Genomic DNA, 16,882 nt, shown 5'->3' on the forward strand with positions numbered 1-16,882 from the left:
CGTGGTCCCGCCCCCACACGTGACTCCGCCCCCGGCCGCGGCTCTGCGGCGCCCCCGCGCTCTCTCGCCCCGCCCCCGGGCTGTGGCTCCGCCCCCAGGCTCCCCGCCCCCAGGCTGCCCACCCACGGCCGTGGCTCGGCGGCGCCCCCGGGTGGCCCCGCGCGCTCTGCGGTTGCTCCCGCCCGCCGGCCCGCCGCGCACGGTTGTCGTGGAGAGGGACGCGGAGGCGACGCCGCCGCGGGCGGGGAGGGCGGTGGCCGCGGAGTAGAGACCCCCGGTTCGACCGTCCTCTGGGCCGGCCCCACCGAGTCCTGTCTGGCCTCCTCGCCCGCCGGGCCGTTCCAGAGTCGCTGCGGACCGCGCCGGCATGTCCGGGGAGGCGAGCGCGCCCGGGGTCTCCCCTCGGGCCCCGCGTCCCGGGACCCAGAAGTCGTCCGGCGCGGTGACCAAGAAGGGGGATCGCGCGGCCAAGGAGAAGCCGGTCACCGTCCTGCAGCCGGTGGGCGAGGAGGAGCCCAAGAACCCTGGTAGGCGGGCGGCCGGGCTCCTCGCGCGCTCGGCTTTGCCAGGGCGGGTGGGCGCCGTCGTCGTGCCGCGGGCCGACGCCCTGGTGCGCGCGACACCGAGCCGGGGGACCGTCGTGGCGTCTCTGATGCTAAGGAGCTCTGTGCTCAGCAGGTGCACTACCCCGCCCCGCGCACATGGCACGCGGCGGGTGCTCTGCGTGCTAACGGCTATTGGCAGCGTGGCCTTGGGCTCTCTCCCTAGAAATCACAGCACTTCCAGCCCCGCTCCTGGAACTCAGCTTGGCCGATGTTTGACTCGAACTCGATCCTAGAAAACCCACACTGTGGTTTGGAACTGAGAAATGCGATAAGATGTGCCAAGACGCAGGGGCGAAGAGGGCCCAGAGAGGGACAGGAGGTTCCGGGGGAAGGGGGTGGAAGGAGGGCAGGGCGGCCAGGGAACCTACCAGGAGGGGACTTGGAGTTTTGTTCACTCATTCATTCAACAATCACTTTTTGGGTAGGGAGAGAACAATACACACATAGTCCATTTACATTTTCTGGGAAAAGAAAACCACAGGCAGCGTACAAGTAAGCATATGCTTCTGTCCCTTGGAACCCCAACCCAAACCCATGATACACGAAGGGGAATTTATGGGAAGGCTTTTTTTTTTTTTTTTTTTTTTTTTTTTAAGTAAGCTCCACTCCCAACATGGGGCTTGAACTCATGACCCTGAGATCAAGAGACATGCTCTGTCAACCGAGCCAGCCAGGACGCCCTCTTGGAAGGCCTCTGGCTTCAGATCCAACTGCTTTGAAAGGGGACAGGGGCTTGCTGTCCCTGGACTCATGGGAAACCAACACGGGAAGAGGCCGTGATCGTCAGACCTTGGTCAGGGGCCAGTTCCCCCACACCACTCTGTAGGGACAATGGCATGGAGAGGGGAGAGAATGAGGCAGGGGGGCGGAGAACGAGGTGTTTCAACAGTCCGGCTGGGGCACCGTGGGAGCTGGACTAGAGCAGTGAGGGAGAACGGGTTAGGCTTCCTGGTAATGAGTTGGTAGTCTTGGCTGGGGTGGGAAGAGAAGGACTCCCAGGTGCCAGTAGGTGGGCTGAGGGGCCATTCACGCAGCCAGGAAGGGCTGGAGGAAGGGCGTGTGAGAGAAGCCTCGGCGCGGACACGTCTGGAGCACTCAAGAGAGTGCAGGGCTGGAGGTGTGACTTTGGGAGCTGCTGAGGTCCCGGCCAGCCTGGGAAGGAAAGAGCTTCCTCTGGGCAGGAGGGAAGAACGGAGCACTCGGGACCCAGCCCAGAGCTGTTAGGGGAGCGCAGCTGGCCGGGAAGTCTGACTGGCCCAGCCGACAGCGGGGACAGAATGCCGGTGACTACTGCCCGGGGATGCTGCCCAGGAACACATGGCGGTCAGAGGGTCCTGCGTGCTGCGCAGGGCAGAAGCAGGGCTCTGGGCTGGTGCTTCGGCTCGAGGGATGGCAGCGGTAGGAAGGGTTAGAGGAAACGCCGTCTGCTGGCCTCTGCTTCTCCGGAGTGCAAAGCCGAGGTCTGTAGCGAGAGCAAAGTGGGAGTGTGCGAGGGGGAGCAAGAGAAGGCCCCGTCGGAGCGGCACCGTCCCCCAGGTAACCGCGGGCTCCGGCCCAGACACAGAGCATCTCCGCGTCCCGCCAAGTTCAGCACATGTGCTGCCCAAGCGCGCAGGGTCCCGAGACGCTCCGTCGGGGAGCCGGCTCCTAGGGCAGCGGCGGCGGCTCTCAGGGCGCTGTCCTGGGACCAGTAGCTTTTGCACCAGCCTCGAGGTTGTTAGAAATGCACTTTCCCGGACTCCCCTGGGCCAGTGGAGTCACGGTCCCTTGGGGCGAGGGCGGGGCAGGAAACTATTTTGACTGGTTCTCCAGGCGCTGCTCAAGTTCGAGAAGGTCTGTTGTAGAGAAAGGTGGTGTGGGTGAAGCAGGAAGGGTTGAGGGGGACCAGCCCCCGCAGGCCGGCGGTGTGCGGGAGACCGCTGTGCGAGGGCGTTACCCTGGGACCCTGAGCCTCTTCCCGGCGGCCCTGCCCAGGGAGCTCCCGTGTCTTGTGCATCCTGCTCTCCCCACGGCGGGCGCGGGAGGAACGTGCCTCGCGCTCCTTTGCCACAAGAACCCTCCACCCTCTCTTGTCCCCGTGAACGCGGAGCCCCTGTGCTCCCAGACCATCTCCTGCCTCCGGGCGGGTTTCCTGCTGTTAGCGGTCCTTGTCCACCGGCTCAGCTTGCAACCCCGGGGGGCCGCCAGGTGGGAGTGATGGTGCGTGGGGGCTCCAGGCTGCGCGCGGGGCCCAACCCTTCAGCCTCCAGGTTCTCCCACGTGCCAGGGACACCTCTTCCCGGCTCCGGGAATCACTTCTTCCTGGGATGCCCATGGGGAGGCAGGAAAGACCAGGGGCCTCTGGGGGCTCCCTCAGGTCGGCACCGCCCTCCGGAGGGGATGCGCCGGGCGCCTGTCCGCATGGAGCTCTGGAGTGAACGGACGTTCCCAGCGCATCTAGAAGAGTGCGGGCGGGTGTAGCGCCGTGTACGCGCTGCGGGGCGAACGCACGCCGGAGGCGCTCGGCGTCGGTGCGGGGCGGGCGGGCTGCGTCTGCCGAGGGGCTCCTGGGCTCCTGCCTTTGCTCGCAGCGGGCCTGGGCTGCTTTCCCCGCGTGGCCCTGGGCCGTCCCAGGGAACGGAGGAGGAGGCTGCGCGGGGGACCCTGTGGGAGGTGGAGGCCCCCCGGCGGGCGGGCCGCGGAGGGGAAGCGACCTTGACGGGCGGCTGGCTGGAGGTGCCCGCACCGAGGCTGGGCGCCCCGGGTTGTGCGTGGCCCGCGCCCTTCTGGCCCCTTCTCCGGCGTCTGGATTCCCCGCCATTTGCTCCTGCGGGTTTCTACAACGCATCTTACGTTTAACAAATGGCTGTGAAGACGTTCTCCTGAGGAGGGGCCCCAGCTGTTCCGCCCGCCCCCGACCCCCACTCCCACCCCCCACCCCCGGCGGGCGAGCCTGGGGACGCGGGGCGGCGCGGTCCGGGCGGGCCGGGGACCCCGCAGGGCGCCCGCTGCTCTCTGCTGCCCCCCGGTGGCGACCCCGGGCCACAACCGCCGTCCCCCGCCGCCCCGCAGAGGAGTACCAGTGCACCGGGGTCCTCGAGACGGATTTCGCGGAGCTCTGCACGCGCTCGGGCTACACCGACTTCCCCAAAGTTGTCCCCCGGCCTCGCCCGCACCCGGCCTTCGTCCCCTCGGCCTCGATGTCGGAAAAGACCGCCTTAGGTGAGTGCCCGGGGAGCCCCGGGGGTGTCTGCCGGGGTCGCCCGGTGCAAGCCGGCCTCGCACCGCCGGGCGGGCCGAATGGCGGGGGCGCAGGGCAGTGAGTGCGGCCGTGCGGGGAGGGTCCGACGCGGCCGGGTGCAGGTGGGTGAGTCTCCCGGCTTCCTTCCCCAACCCCGGCCCACGCCGCTTGCGGGCCCAAGACGCTGCGCCCCCGGCCGGAGCCGCCCCCGCCCACCTGAGCGGTACGTCCGTGCGGCCGCCCCAGGCCCGTGGCTCCGCTTCCTCCCTCCTCTCCCCTCGCACCCGCCCTTGCAGATGATCAGCGCCCGTCGGGCTCTTGCAGCCTCAACAGTCTGGAGAGCAAGTACGTGTTCTTCCGGCCCACGGTCCAGGTGGAGCTGGAGCCCGAGGACAAGTCGGTGAAGGAGGTCTTCGTCCGCGGTGAGCCCCGCACCCCCGCCCCCGCCGTGCGCCCGGCCCCGGGCTGAGGCGCCTTCCCCCTCCTCCGCCCGCAGGCTGGAAGGTCGAGGAGCGGATCTTGGGAATCTTCTCTAAATGTCTGCCTCCGCTCAGCCAGCTGCAGGCCATCAAGTGAGGGGACGCGGGGCTGGGGAGGGCAGGAGGCCCGTGTGGGGCCGCCGCCTCCCGGGCTTGGGAGAAGGGCCGCCCGCGCGCTGTGGGAGGAGGGGCATAGGGAGGGTGTGGCTGGAGGGAGGGGCCTGGGGAGGAGGAGGCGAGGCTCCAGCTGGGTTTCTGTACCCCCCAAGTCCAGCTTGTGGAAGGTGGGGCTGACCGATAAGACCCTGGCCACCTTCATCGCTCTCCTGCCTCTCTGCGCATCCACGCTCAGGTCTGAGAGAGGAGAGGAGGGTGGGAGGGCCCTGGCAGGGTGGGCAGTTTGGGGAGGAGAGCGGCATCCCTGCCCGGGGCTGTGTTGATTTTTGAAGCTCCGGTCTGACCAGAAGAAGCGGGTCCCCCGTCGGCCGTACCAGGGCCTGGAGAGGCTAGCCTCTGGGTCCGGTCCTTCCTCGCCTCCTTCCCCTCCCCCCACCTCCCACCACCATCCACTCTCTTCCCGGAGCTTTTCCCTCCTACCTGGGGCCTGGGGCCTACCACTGGAGTGGGGGCAGGTAAGGCGCAGTCACCCACTGCACGGGTGTAGGACGGGGAGACAGGAAGTCTGCCTGGAGGAGGCGGTGCTGAGCAAAGCTGTGCCGAGGAAGAGGAGCGGGTGTGAGGTGTAAGGGGGTGTAGTTACAGGTGCCCTTGGCAAAGCTGGTTTGGGCGCCCCTTCCCGAGGCTCCCTCAGCAGCCTGGACTTACCCTGTTTCACGGAACAAACCCCAGGGCCTCACACTGGCTCGCCCACCTCACACCCCCCCCCCCCCGCCCCGACCCCCCATGGGCGTGTCTGCAGGGCAGGGTGGCGTCCTCTGCCACTGGAGGTCCTCAACCCTTTTCATACAGAACACTATGAAACGTGACTTGTGTCCATCGTGGGAATTAGAAACAAATTAGCCAGCAGAAACAAAACGGTAGCATTCGTTGTAAGATATAAAAATAAGAGGAACGTACAAATCACTTAAGATGAATGTGGTCAGGGTTAGGTGAAAGAGGAGCCAACCCCAAAGGCTGAAAGTGATACTAAATTGGGGGAGAATATATTTTTTAAAGATTTTATTTATTTATTTGACAGACAGAGATCACAAGTAGGCAGAGAGGCAGGTAGAGAGAGAGGAGGAAGCAGGCTCCCCGCTGCGCAGAGACCCTGATGCGGGGCTCGATCCCATGACCCTGAGATCATGACCCGCGCCAAAGGCAGAGGCTTGAACCCACTGAGCCACCCAGGCGCCCCGTGGGAGAATATTTTTAAGTAGAGAAATTTCGTGCCATTATTTCAACTTTTGTTGTGACTTGGGAAAGGTCCTCCATCCCCCTCCCATCCCTGGGCACTGTGGGAGGGGGCACTGCTAGTGGTGGTCCCAGTCAGTTCCCTATTCCTGACTCACAAATCTCTCCGTGGGGGGTGGGCGGGTAGGCGGGTGGGGGTGGGTGGAGCTGTTGGCTGGAGCGTGGGCTGGAGCTGCTGTCCCCTGGCTTCTGAGCTCCACCCGTGGCCGGTGCCCGAAGCACGAGGCCTCCCTGCAGGTGGACAGCCCCGCGCCGGCCACGGAGCCCCTAACCTGGAGGCAACATTCTTTTTGGAACTTGAACTTAGAAGTGACATCTCACCACTTTTGTCATATCCCATTTGGTCAGAAGTGAGTCATCAGGTCTAGCCACCCTCTGGTGGGGCACACGTGGTGGTCACAGGAATCCTCCCAGAGGCCACGTCACCACGGGCCACTATCGCTGGGGAGTGACCACCCCGGGCACAGCCACACTTCTGTCCCGTATAATTTTCTCTGTTGGAAGGCCATCCTTTGAGTCTGTTTCCCATCTGCGCCCCGGAGACCCACACCTCCTCTCTGACCCCATCCCTCCTCGGGCCTTGGGGGTGCCTCCTGGTTCTCAGACCTTCCCTGTCCTCAGGAAGGTGTCTCTGGAGGGCAACCCGCTGCCCGAGCAGTCCTATCACAAGCTCATGGCGCTGGACAGCACGTGAGACTGCTTTTTCTCGCCCCCTTTCTCTCGGCCTGTTCCCCAGGCAGGTAGTCCTAGTCTCCCCTTCCCTGCCGTCCCCCACCTGCCCACGGATCCACGATTCCTGCCCCTTCACCCTCAGAGGTCAGATACCCCGGAGAGGCGAGCCCCGACCCCATGTTCCTAGCGAGTCCCCCTCCCCACCCCACGGGCAGCATCTCCCACTTGTCCCTGCGGAACAACGAAATCGACGACCATGGGGCACAGCTGCTGGGCCAGGCTCTGTCCACACTGCACAGCTGCAACCGCTCTCTGGTCTCGCTCAATCTGGGCTTCAACCACATCGGGGATGCAGGCGCTGGCTACATCGCGGACGTGCGTGTCTGGCGGGACCTGGGAGCTGGGATCCGGGGACCCGGGAGTGGGGTGGCGGGCAGCGGGTTCACACGTGCTCCTCCCCACCCCCGACCCAGGGCCTCAGGTTGAATCGCGCCCTGCTCTGGCTGTCCCTGGCGCACAACCGTATCCAGGACCAGGGCGCCCTGAAGCTGGCTGAGGTGGGTGCGGTAGGGCGGGGGGAGGTGTTGGGGGGGTGTCCCCGGCTGGTGGCTGGCGTCTGAGTGGCCGCCTGCCTCAGGTCCTGCGCCCCTTCGAGCTGACACATACGGAGGTGGTGGAGCGCCGCCGCCTCCTGCTGGAAAAGGGGTCTCAGGAGCGCTCGCGATCGGTGAGCCCTGCGGCCCCCCTGGCCCGTCCTAAGCCGGCCTCTCCTGGGCCTGGCCTGTCGTCGCCCCTGGGCGCAGGCCTAGTGGGCGTCTGCGCTCTGTCTCCTACCAAGCCGCGGCCAGCAGCGTGTGGGCCAAGGGGATGGCTAGAGTCAGAGCCCGGAGCAGCCGGGTCCCAGCCCCGGAGCAGCCCGGTCCCAGCCCCAGAGCTCGAGCTGTTTGCCCACCAGTGGAACGACTGCTTCCTGGGGCCGTGGAGAGGACTGATGCAGAGAAGGCACAACGCGCACTCGGAGCAGTGGAAGTGTCTGGTTTTCCCTCCCAGCGTGGGAGTCTGGGCCCCCAGCCCAGCGTCCCCAACAGCAGTGTCAGAGTTCAGGCAGGGAGATGGGGTGGGGGTGCTGTCGGTCCCGCTGCCAGCCGGGCATGCGGCTCCCCTCGCTCCTCCCTGAGGAAGGGGTGCTGGCTCCTCCCCCTCCCTTCTGTGGCACAGCCTTCCTCCTCCCGACACGGGGACTCCAAAGGCGAGAAGAACCCCTTCACGGGGGTCAGCAATGTTGCCCTGTCGGAGAAGCCAGACAAGACGCCCACCACGAAGACCCTGAAAGGCCTGGGCAAGAAAAAGGATAAGTCAGGGGTGGGTGTGCCACGAGCGGTGGAGGAAGCCCCCGCGCAGCGCAGGCGGGTTGCAGGGAGGAGGGCCTGGGGACAACCCCAGCAAGTGGGGCGTTCAGCTCTCTCCTTGCTGCACAGGACGGGGCAAAGAGAGAGGAGAAGCCGGGGTCAGGGCAGTCACCCACACAGGGGACCCTCAAGAAAGAAGACACCAAGGCCTCCAAGGGGAGTAAGTAAGGGGAGTAAGTGGTGCTGCCCATTGGCGGCCCGTCCTTGCTGGGGGGGGGGGGAGGAAGAGCACCGGCTCCGGAGTGCCGGCTGGTCCTCCTGGGGTCCGCCGCGGTCTCTGGGCCGGTTTCCTCCTGTTGGTGAGCCCCCCATTCTGCCCCGGGCACCCATCCTGCCCCGGAACCTGCGCGCCCCGTGTCCCCTGCCTGGACCCCCGTGGCACTGGCCTGAGGAAAGGGACCCGCCCACCGGGTTCTGTTCCCTTTGCACCCAGTCCCAAGGTTTGAGGCGCGAACCTCCTGGTCCAGCCCGTTCCCTCTGGGGCCCCCGGGCAGTTTGGCACCATCTACGCGGTGCATTCTGGCGCCTCTCCCCACTCCAGAGGTCACCATCCCCGAGCAGAAGCCCAACAAGGGGAAAGGGCCCAAGATCGGAAACAAAGAGAAGCGCAGCTTCCTGCTGGAGTCCGAGGTAGGCTGGGGGCCGGGGCGGGGGGGGGGGGGGGGTTGCACACGCGGGAGCGCAGGGGCGGGGCGGGGTGAGCGCTGGGGGCGTGGTGGGCGCAGGAAGTCGGGTGGATGTGGGGGGAGCTCAGGGAGCCGGGTGGGCGCCAGGGGCTGGGCGTGGGGTGGGGGGAACCGGGTGGGTGCGGGGAGGCAGGGAGGAGGGTGGGCGCGGGGAGGGGGGCCATGGTGGGCAGCTGTGACTTCCCTCAAGTGCGTGTCGCCAGGCCCTCCTGGAGGGTCTCTCCGGCTTCCACTCATGTCCTACCGTCCTCGCGTGCCCCCCACGCCCGCCGGGCTGGCTGGGGGGCGGGTAGGAGCTCAGGGCTCTCCTTTCCCTTCAGCCTTTCCCTGTTATGTCAGCTCTCCCGGGGCCCTGGGGCGGCCAGCCCCTCCCAGCTCTCCTCCGCTGGGCTCCCCGGTCCTCCGCGCCCCAGGAAGGCGGGGCGTCTTACGTCCCCCTGCGGCCCCACCCGCGCACGGCTCCTGGAGACCCCCTCTCCTGCTACCGGAGCCTGGGTTCCCCCTTTCACCTCGGACGGGTCTGACACCTCACTCTGGCGCCGTCCCGACTGCCGCCGCCCCCCGCCCCCGCCCCCGCCCCGGCCCCGGCCCTCAGCGGCCCCAGGGTCTGTGTCCTCCCCTTCTGTCTCCAGCATAGGCAGGGAAGGGCCTCTCTTGGGAGTCTTGTCTGCCATCAAGACAGGATCCTAGCAGAGAGGAAGGTCAGGTGGAGAGGGGCTGGGGCTGCGTTAAAATTCTTTTTTAAATTAATTTCTATGCCCAACGTGGGGCTTGGACGTCAGAAGCCGCCGCTCCGCTCCGGCGCCCGAGCCAGCCAGGCCCCGCCCCCGCCCCGCCCCCGCCCCGCCCATCCCGACCGGGCCGTCCCCGCCGCCGCCGCCGCCGCCGCCCGCCGCCCTGCGGGCGCCCCTCTCTCCCAGGCGCGGCCCTCATCGCTGCCGCGGGCGCCCAGGGAAACCCCGGTGCCACACGACGCTTTGGCTTCTGCTCTGGCCGGTTCCTCTGCCTGGACGGCCTTTGTCCTCCACCTCCTCCGCTGTGGTCCCGGGGACCTGCCCCGGGCCCTGTTCTGGGGACCTCCTCTGGGCCCCACAGACTGGCTTCTGCGTGCGCGTGGGGGGATGGGGCCGCCCTGGCTCCCGGCCCACGTTCCAGGGGTGCTTCTGGGGGTGCAGACTTGTCTCTGGACCCCCAGCACGGAGGACAGAGAGCGCGGCCGTGGGCTGAGCCCCTCGGGTCAGCTGCAGGGGTCCTCCTGCTTCAGCAGCTCGTCTCCGAGCCTTCAGAGGTGGTTAACCCTCTCCTGGAGCCCGTGGAGCACCGAGAGGGGAAAGTGTTCATGCCTGGGAACAAGGTCCTGCTGCACCTCAACCTCACCCGTGCGTGAGCGCCCCTGCCGTCCTCCCACTGCGACCACCTGGGCCCCATGCAGCAGGTGGGGGGGGCAGCCCCGACTCGGTGGAGCAGAGCAGGGGTGTGCCGCGGCTGGGCACCGCGAGGGCAGAGGCCACCCCACCAGGGCTGGGGGGGGGCGGGGCAGGAGCAGGACAGGCCCCGCTTCTGGCAGTCTTAACTGTCGGGAGAGACGTGGGTGGGAGGTCAAGGCAGGAAGGCCAGAGGAGAGTCAGAGGGGTGAGGGGGGCAGGGGCTGGGGGCCACCCGGCTGCTCCCCCCACCAGGAAACCGCATCACCGAGGTCGGGCTGGAGGGCTTCTTGGTCACCGTGCAGCACCAGGCCCAGTTCTCCAAGTCCAAGAGCGCGGCCAAGGGCCCTGTGGGACTGCTGTGCCTGTCGCTGGCGGTGAGTCCCCCGCTCCTGCCCACGCCCCTGCCCTGACCTGGGAAACTGTCCCCTCCCAGAGAAGTGGTATTTATCCCTGTCATCTGTCACCTTCCTTTCCCTCCTTCAGAAAAATTGCTTCTCCCCACAATGTCCCACGTACACCATGATCCAGGAGCTGATGCTGCCCAGGGACCCCATCAGCAAGGCCAAGCCCAGAGAGGAGGAGCCCACGGGGTCCTCCACCTAGCCCCTCCCCCACCCCCTCCCACGTGGGGCCCGGCCGGTGGGCTGGCTTCCCTGGGGGAGATCTCGGAGTCATTAACAAACGACGATCCTGTCCTTTCCCCCTGCTGTTATCTGAAAACTGTTCCAGAACTACACGGAAGGTTTGGACTCTTGAGTCTGTTCTTGTCACGGGGCCTGAAATGGCCGAAGGGCTTTGCGGCTCTCCTGGGATGAGATCGGGCCCTTAGGCTCGGGCGGCCAGGGCCACCACTCTCCTGCCTCCTCGGGCTTGCTTCTTGCTCGCTTTGCCTGTGTTTGCTGGAGGACAGGGGACATGCCAGGACCCGCATTCAGCCTCTGGTCTCAGAGGACGCGGTGGGATGACCTGGGACTCTCACCGCCGGCTCAGGCCCGGTGAAGGGGCACGGGGAGGGCTCGGGCTCCGCCACCGCAGGCCCCCTCCTCTTCTGCGTTTCCCGATCGGCTCAGGTGCCCAGTCACTCCGGAGGAGACGGGGACTCCGCTAGGGATGTGAACCGGAAGGCTACTCTGGAGAGGGTGTGAAGTCTCTGTGCATCGCCGTGGCAAAGGCCAAGCACCTCGAAGCCCGCAAAGCCCAGTGCATTTGCCCGCAAGTGACGGCAGCCTGAAGCCAGGGGCGCCCCGACGGCAGGCGGGCCAGAGGAGCGTGGAGAGCTGCCCCCCCCCCAGATCACCTGTGGAGAGGGCCCAGGGAGCCTGGCATGCAGATGGAACCTGGCATATCCCTCAGTCCACAGAGACGCACTCTCCCTGCCCCCCTCCTGCTCTGCGAGGCTCGGTGAGGCTCTGCGGCTCTCACGGGCCTCTCTGCGCGTCTGGGTACCTGGCCGCTGAGCTGCTGCTGGAGCGTCCCCCGCCTTCCCCCGTCCCAAGCACACAGCAGGGCTCCTTGGGGGGAGTGCCGGATGTCCCCCTGGACCCCAAGCCCGTGGGGTCGGCAGGTGGCATGTGCTGGGTCTGGGAGGGAGCACGAGGCAGAGCTGGAAGGGAATCTGGCCCTCGGTCTGTCAGGGAAGGCAGAAGGGCCGAAAGTCTGGGGAAAACGGGGCTTCTGGGTCCCGTCAGCGCGGTGGGACAGAGCGGAGGCTGAGGCCAGCGAGCACTGGCCGGGCCTCGGACACGGCCTCCCCCTGCCCCCCATTTTGCCTTAAAATCCTGGGGCTCGTGGAGGGCAGCTGCTGGGGTCTCCCGACTCTGTACCCGTTGCCTGTGTGTGTTTCGATGGCACGGGCTGTCTCCCCCCGCTTCAGCCGTGGGGCCGTGGGATGTGGTCTGCCCAATGGTGGCTCACTGAGCACACGTCGGAAGCTCGGGGCCTGGGGGCTGCCTCCTGTGTCTTCCCCCCAGTCCTAAGAACCACAGTATCTTTTATCCGAGCAGTTCCAGAAATCACACACACACCACCGCGATTGAAGAATATTTAACTTTTCTTAAAAAAAAAAAAAACAAAAAAAACTTAACCATGAGAGAAAGAAAATAAAAGAGTATACATTATTTTAACAGGAGAACAGTCATTTCCATCTCTATATTTTATATATTATATATATATATTTATATATATACGTATATATACACCTAGCACAGTGTGTATATCCTACCAGGCCGTGAGGAGGGGGCTGCCACGGGGACAGGGGCCCATGCCGCCACGGCCCCTGGGATGGGCCCGGGTTAATGCGGGGACTTCAGCATTCGAACCCCCTGCCCCACCTCCTGGGCCTGGTTTTCGGGGCCGCACCTGATACACTGGTTTTCCCTAGGGAGAGCGTGGAGAACGGTGGACATTGGTGGGGTCAGGAACTCCCCCGAAGAGGACTGTCCTGGGAGGGGAGAGAAGCTCTTGGCTCAGGCCACAGGGACTGGGCTCTCAAGCCAGGTGGGCTGGGACGCCTTCCTGCCCCCGGGGGACACGGTGCTCAGGTCTGGCTCCCCCTTCGCCCCTGACCCCAGAGCAGGCCTGTTAACTAGGAGATGCGAGCTGTGCCCTGTGGGCCTGCCTCCGGCCCCCCAGGAACACAAACAAAATGGGTCAAAGTTATTTACAGAGCGAGATGCACTTACAGTACGTACATATTTATAGGAAACCAAAGTGACGAAGAGGGGAGAGGCGGAGGGAGCCCGCCTCAGCCCTGGGGTCCTGCGGGGAGAGGGAGGGAGGAAGAAAGTGCATTTACACAGAGACCCCTCCTTTCACCTGTGTCTGGGGGGCCTTTCAGATGCACTCAGCATTCTCAAGAGAGGCCTTCGGGGGAGCTGGAGGGCAGGGGAGACGCTGAAACTGGGCCGGGACCTGAGCAGACCAAGCGACACGTGGGGCGCCCCCAGGGTCTCGGCTGGACCCATCTTCCACGGGCCCACAAGGAGGTCTGGGCTCCCACTGCCCTGCGCCCCTTTCGGGCCAGCCCCCAGAGGCGTGGGGACAGTTACAGTCCTGGGGACGAGGCTGTGAGTGCTGTACCGTCTTCCAGGGGGGTGTCGGAGCCTGTGGAGGAGGTGGGGAGGACAGCTGAGGAGCTGGTCTGGTGGTGCCGGGACAACCCCCACCCGCCCCGGCGCGGCCGTCTGGAACACGGCACGGGGTTTCTCCTGCGGCCTGGGAAGGGCTGTCTGCAGCGCCGCACTCCCGTCCACCCGGAGCCCGTGGGCATCTGTGTCCTGGCCCGCCCTGTGAGAGCAGGTTTCCCGGGGGGGGGGACCTGCTCCCTGGTGCCTTCTCTAATCCAAAGAGGGTTTCCAGTTTTTAGACGAGCTGCTGTGGGGGTTCCCTGCAGATCCCTCTCTGAAGCTGAGGGGATGAATTCACTGTACTCGGAGGAGGAGGAGGACCCCCGTCCACCCCCCGCAGGTACCCAGAGGACATCGCCTCGCTCACCATCCTCCGAGCACGGCCCTGGTTGGTGGCTGTCCCTGGAGTCGGAGGCCAGGGTTTCCCTGGCTGGAGGTGACAGGGAGCTGTCTGGCCATGTGGCCGCCTCCGTGTGGCAACTGCCCACGGGCGTGGTGCCGCCGGACTCTCCCGCGAGGGACCTGAGCAGCTCTCGGTGGGCCAGCTCCATGTCCTGGGAGGGTAGCAGGGGGCATCTGACCTTGGTCCTGGGAGGCAGGGCCCTGGGGAAGGGGCCCGGCTGCCGCTCCCCCGCCACACCCTGGGGTGGCTCTGTGCTCCTGGGCGGCTGTGGGGAGGACCCAGGCCAGAGGACACCCCTCCCTCAAGGCGACGCGTCTTGGGACGGGGACTGAGCACCCCGCCACGCCCCCCGGCCACGCCGGGCCCACCTTGAGCCTGTTGAGCTTGACGGTGAGCTGCTCGATGGTGTGGAAGATGCTGCCCACGTCCCTGAGGGCCAGGCTGGGCGCAGAGTGGCCGGGGCGCCGGCGACCTCCACCGCTTCCCCAAGGCTGCCACGCAGGGAGGCTGTCGGGCTGCGAGGGCTCGGTGCTGGAGTCCGGGGGTCCCGCCGGCATGCTGACATAGAAGCAGTTCCCTGTCCCCGTGGCAAGAGAAGGAGATGAGAGGGATACGGAGGAGGTGGGAGCCACCTCCTGTGCCCCCGGTGCACCCCACACCGACCCAGGGCCGGGGATGGCGTCCTGTGGACCAGCTCAGCGCACGCCGGCCTCACAATGCCCACCCGTCATCCCCTAAAGGCCTTCCTCCTCCAGAAAGCCTTCCCGATGACCCACGTGGAGGGAGGATGCTCAGTGGCGGGGGCTAGGGAATCGGGAGTGTCCCCCAGTCTTTGAAGGAGGGGGAGAGAGAGGGACTGGTCGGGGACAGGAGCGCAGGGAAGCTCCTTCATGCCTGCCCCATCGCAAGCTCTGCCAATGAACGTCCACACAGTCCCCTGCCCCCACCACCGTCTTCCGCAGGATCCCGCAGACCCCTTGGCTCACACAGGGCTGAGGAGAGGAGGGGGGGAGACGCCAAAGACTCGGGGCTCCCGGCCCTCTAGGCCTCCCCACTGTCTCGACTCCGCTCCAAATGGTCTCCCGACTAGGGCCTGGGCTCGCCCCTGTCCCTGGGTGCCACCCCTCCCTCGTGGACACTCTCAGGGAACACCCTGTGAATGCAGGCAGGGGTCCACCGCCGAAGCCTGGCTCTGCCCACCCCCCGCCCTCCCTCCTGCAGGCCCCACACTCTGATCCTGGTCTGGCTCTGGGTCCAAGGGGAAGTTCGTTACCCGCAGCCTCTGCTCCGCCTTCCACGTCGGGTGGCTCATGCCCTGACCGGCCGCTCTCTGGGAGCCTGGCCTTGCCGCCCGCCACCTCCACTGCATCTGTGCCGCCACCAGCTGCCACCACCACCAGGGAGAGCAGGGGAGGGGAGGGAGAGCAGGGGAGGGGAGGGAGAGCAGGGGAGGGGAGGGAGAGCAGGGGAGGGAGGGGGGGGAGGGAGGGGAGGGGAGGGAGGGGAGGGGAGGGGAGGGGAGGGGAGGGGAGGGGGGAGCAGGGGAGGGGAGGGAGAGCAAGGGAGGGGAGGGAGGGGAAGGGAGGGGGGGGAGGGGAGGGGAGGGGGGAGCAGGGGAGGGGAGGGAGAGTAGGGGAGGGGAGGGAGAGGAGGGGAGGGGAGGGAGAGGAGGGGAGGGAGAGCAGGGGAGGGGAGGGAGAGCAGGGGAGGGAGGGGAGGGGAGGGGGAGCAGGGGAGGGGAGGGAGAGCAGGGGAGGGAGGGGAGGGGAGGGGGAGCAGGGGAGGGGAGGGAGGGGAGGGGAGGGAGAGCAGGGGAGGGAGAGCAGGGGAGGGGAGGGGGAGCAGGGGAGGGAGGGGAGGGGAGGGAGAGCAGGGGAGGGAGAGCAGGGGAGGGGAGGGGGAGCAGGGGAGGGGAGGGGGGAACAGAGAGGTGGGAGAAGGCAGCAGAGGAAAAGGAGGAACAATAAAGTGAACACAGGTCGCACACGCAAGCGCCCAGAGGGCTGCAGAGAAGCTGTCCACCAGCTCACCGAAGGGCAGAGAAGGAAGATCAGTTCCCAGAAACCAGGACGGGGCGGACCCTGGGCAGGCACGGCCGGCCGGAAATGCAGCGGAGGCCGGGACCCCTCCCTGGCCGCCGCACCCCCGTACCTTCTTCAGGCTTCACTCGCTCCTCGCCCTGGGCCTCCCTCCCTCCGGCTCCCTGCTCTGCCCAGAGCCCGCCCGAGCCCCCATCGCAGCTGCTCCTGGCTCTTCGGGCTGCCGTTGCCCGCGGCCTCCATCCTCCCCATGGGCTCGCCACGCACCCTCCCCTGCCGCGGGGCCCTCCGTGCGGCCGCGAGCGTCTGCCCAGTGTCTGCCCGGTGTCGGGGGTGCAGCCCCCCCAGGGGAGCCACGGGACTTCCTTAGACCCTGAGCAGAAGCTTTCCGGGACAGCTGGCTCGCACGGCCGTCCTCAGGCTACCGTCAGGTTCAGGGGCTCGGCCTTTGTCTTAGGGGACAGGCTCTGAGGCCCGGCCCTCCGACCCCAAAGCCTCTGGGCGGCACCAGCCTCCGCGCGCTCAGCTCCGGGCTACAGCGCCGCCAGGCAGACTCGCCCTGACCCTGGCAAGCTGGGGTCTGTCTCCACAGGGGGCGTCCCCCTGCACTTTACCTTTTCTCACCACCTTGTAACCTCCTGCTGCCTCGGCACTCGAAGCCTCCTCCTCGGGGTTCCTGTCCAGCTCGGGAGACTCCCAGATCCCGGAATTCCGGGCCCGCGGGGGCAGCCGCTCCAGGGAACGGAGAGCCGCGTCCCCCTGCTCTGGCTCCTCCCCCACCAGGGGGCCGTGCCCCAGGGAGCCGGGGTCCGCAGGGTGACAGCTGCTGCTCCCGAGGGACGGAGTAGGGGTGAGGTCGTCCTCAGGCTCCCCGGCGGGCTGTGCCTCGGGGCGCTGACCCTGCAGCAGGCTCCCCAGGATGAGGCGTCGCAGGCTCTCCACTGGAGGAGAAAGAGGGCGGTGGCGTCCCCAGCACGGGGCGCGTCCTCTCCCCGACTCCCCACGGGCCGGAGCTGGACGTGGGGACGTGGGGTCCCGACCGTCTGGGCTCCTTCTCTCCTCAAGCACCGGCCGGTGGAGGGAACAAGGATCCACCAGGCACTCACCGTCTTCCAGGGCTGAGTCGGCCAGCCCTTCCGCGAACAGAGGGCCTGGGAGGGGCAGGAGGATGGGGTCTCTCGTCCGGCCGCCCCTGTGCTCTCCACCCGCAGACGTGGAGGGGTGAGGCAGGGCGCCCAGCTCCTCCTCCAGGCTGCCCTCCCGCTCGGGGTCCTCCGGCAGGACCGGGTGCGTCCCCTTCGCCCTCTGCTGGGGCCCAGGGCCTGCTGCGGGTGGGAGGGCGGCGTGAGGCAGGGGAGGGAAGGTCCGTGGGGCCCGACCCCAAGCCCAGCTCTGGATCAAGGG

General features: G+C 66.9%; 2 protein-coding genes across 4 annotated transcripts in view; one reads left to right on the forward strand and one right to left on the reverse strand.

Moving 5' to 3' along the window:
- Window positions 1–367: 367 nt before the first annotated feature.
- On the forward strand, window positions 368–10,514 carry LRRC71 (leucine rich repeat containing 71; the record flags this gene model as incomplete). Its single annotated transcript, XM_080824521.1, has 15 exons — window positions 368–527; window positions 3,657–3,806; window positions 4,122–4,247; window positions 4,322–4,397; window positions 4,579–4,656; window positions 6,339–6,407; window positions 6,605–6,764; window positions 6,863–6,946; window positions 7,027–7,116; window positions 7,608–7,751; window positions 7,868–7,958; window positions 8,340–8,428; window positions 9,680–9,863; window positions 10,164–10,285; window positions 10,395–10,514. The coding sequence occupies 15 exons, from the start codon at window positions 368–370 to the stop codon at window positions 10,512–10,514; spliced, it is 1,743 nt and encodes a 580-aa protein (XP_080680647.1).
- Window positions 10,515–12,006: 1,492 nt separating this feature from the next.
- ARHGEF11 (Rho guanine nucleotide exchange factor 11) overlaps window positions 12,007–16,882 on the reverse strand; it is a 79,447-nt gene continuing 74,571 nt past the window's right edge. For 2 of the 3 annotated variants that reach the window (XM_080824523.1, XM_080824522.1), the window contains exons 36-41: window positions 16,585–16,803; window positions 16,093–16,419; window positions 14,713–14,823; window positions 13,808–14,016; window positions 13,404–13,590; window positions 12,007–13,013 (exon numbers count right to left, since the gene is read on the reverse strand). In XM_080824523.1, coding sequence (XP_080680649.1) covers window positions 12,955–13,013; window positions 13,404–13,590; window positions 13,808–14,016; window positions 14,713–14,823; window positions 16,093–16,419; window positions 16,585–16,803 — 1,112 coding nt within the window. In that variant the 3' untranslated portion in view covers window positions 12,007–12,954. The remainder of the gene's footprint in view (window positions 13,014–13,403; window positions 13,591–13,807; window positions 14,017–14,712; window positions 14,824–16,092; window positions 16,420–16,584; window positions 16,804–16,882) is intronic. The other variant, XM_080824524.1, reaches the window with a different exon arrangement.

This window comes from Martes martes, assembly GCF_963455335.1.
Source record: "Martes martes genome assembly, chromosome: 15".
Lineage (NCBI taxonomy): Eukaryota > Metazoa > Chordata > Mammalia > Carnivora > Mustelidae > Martes > Martes martes.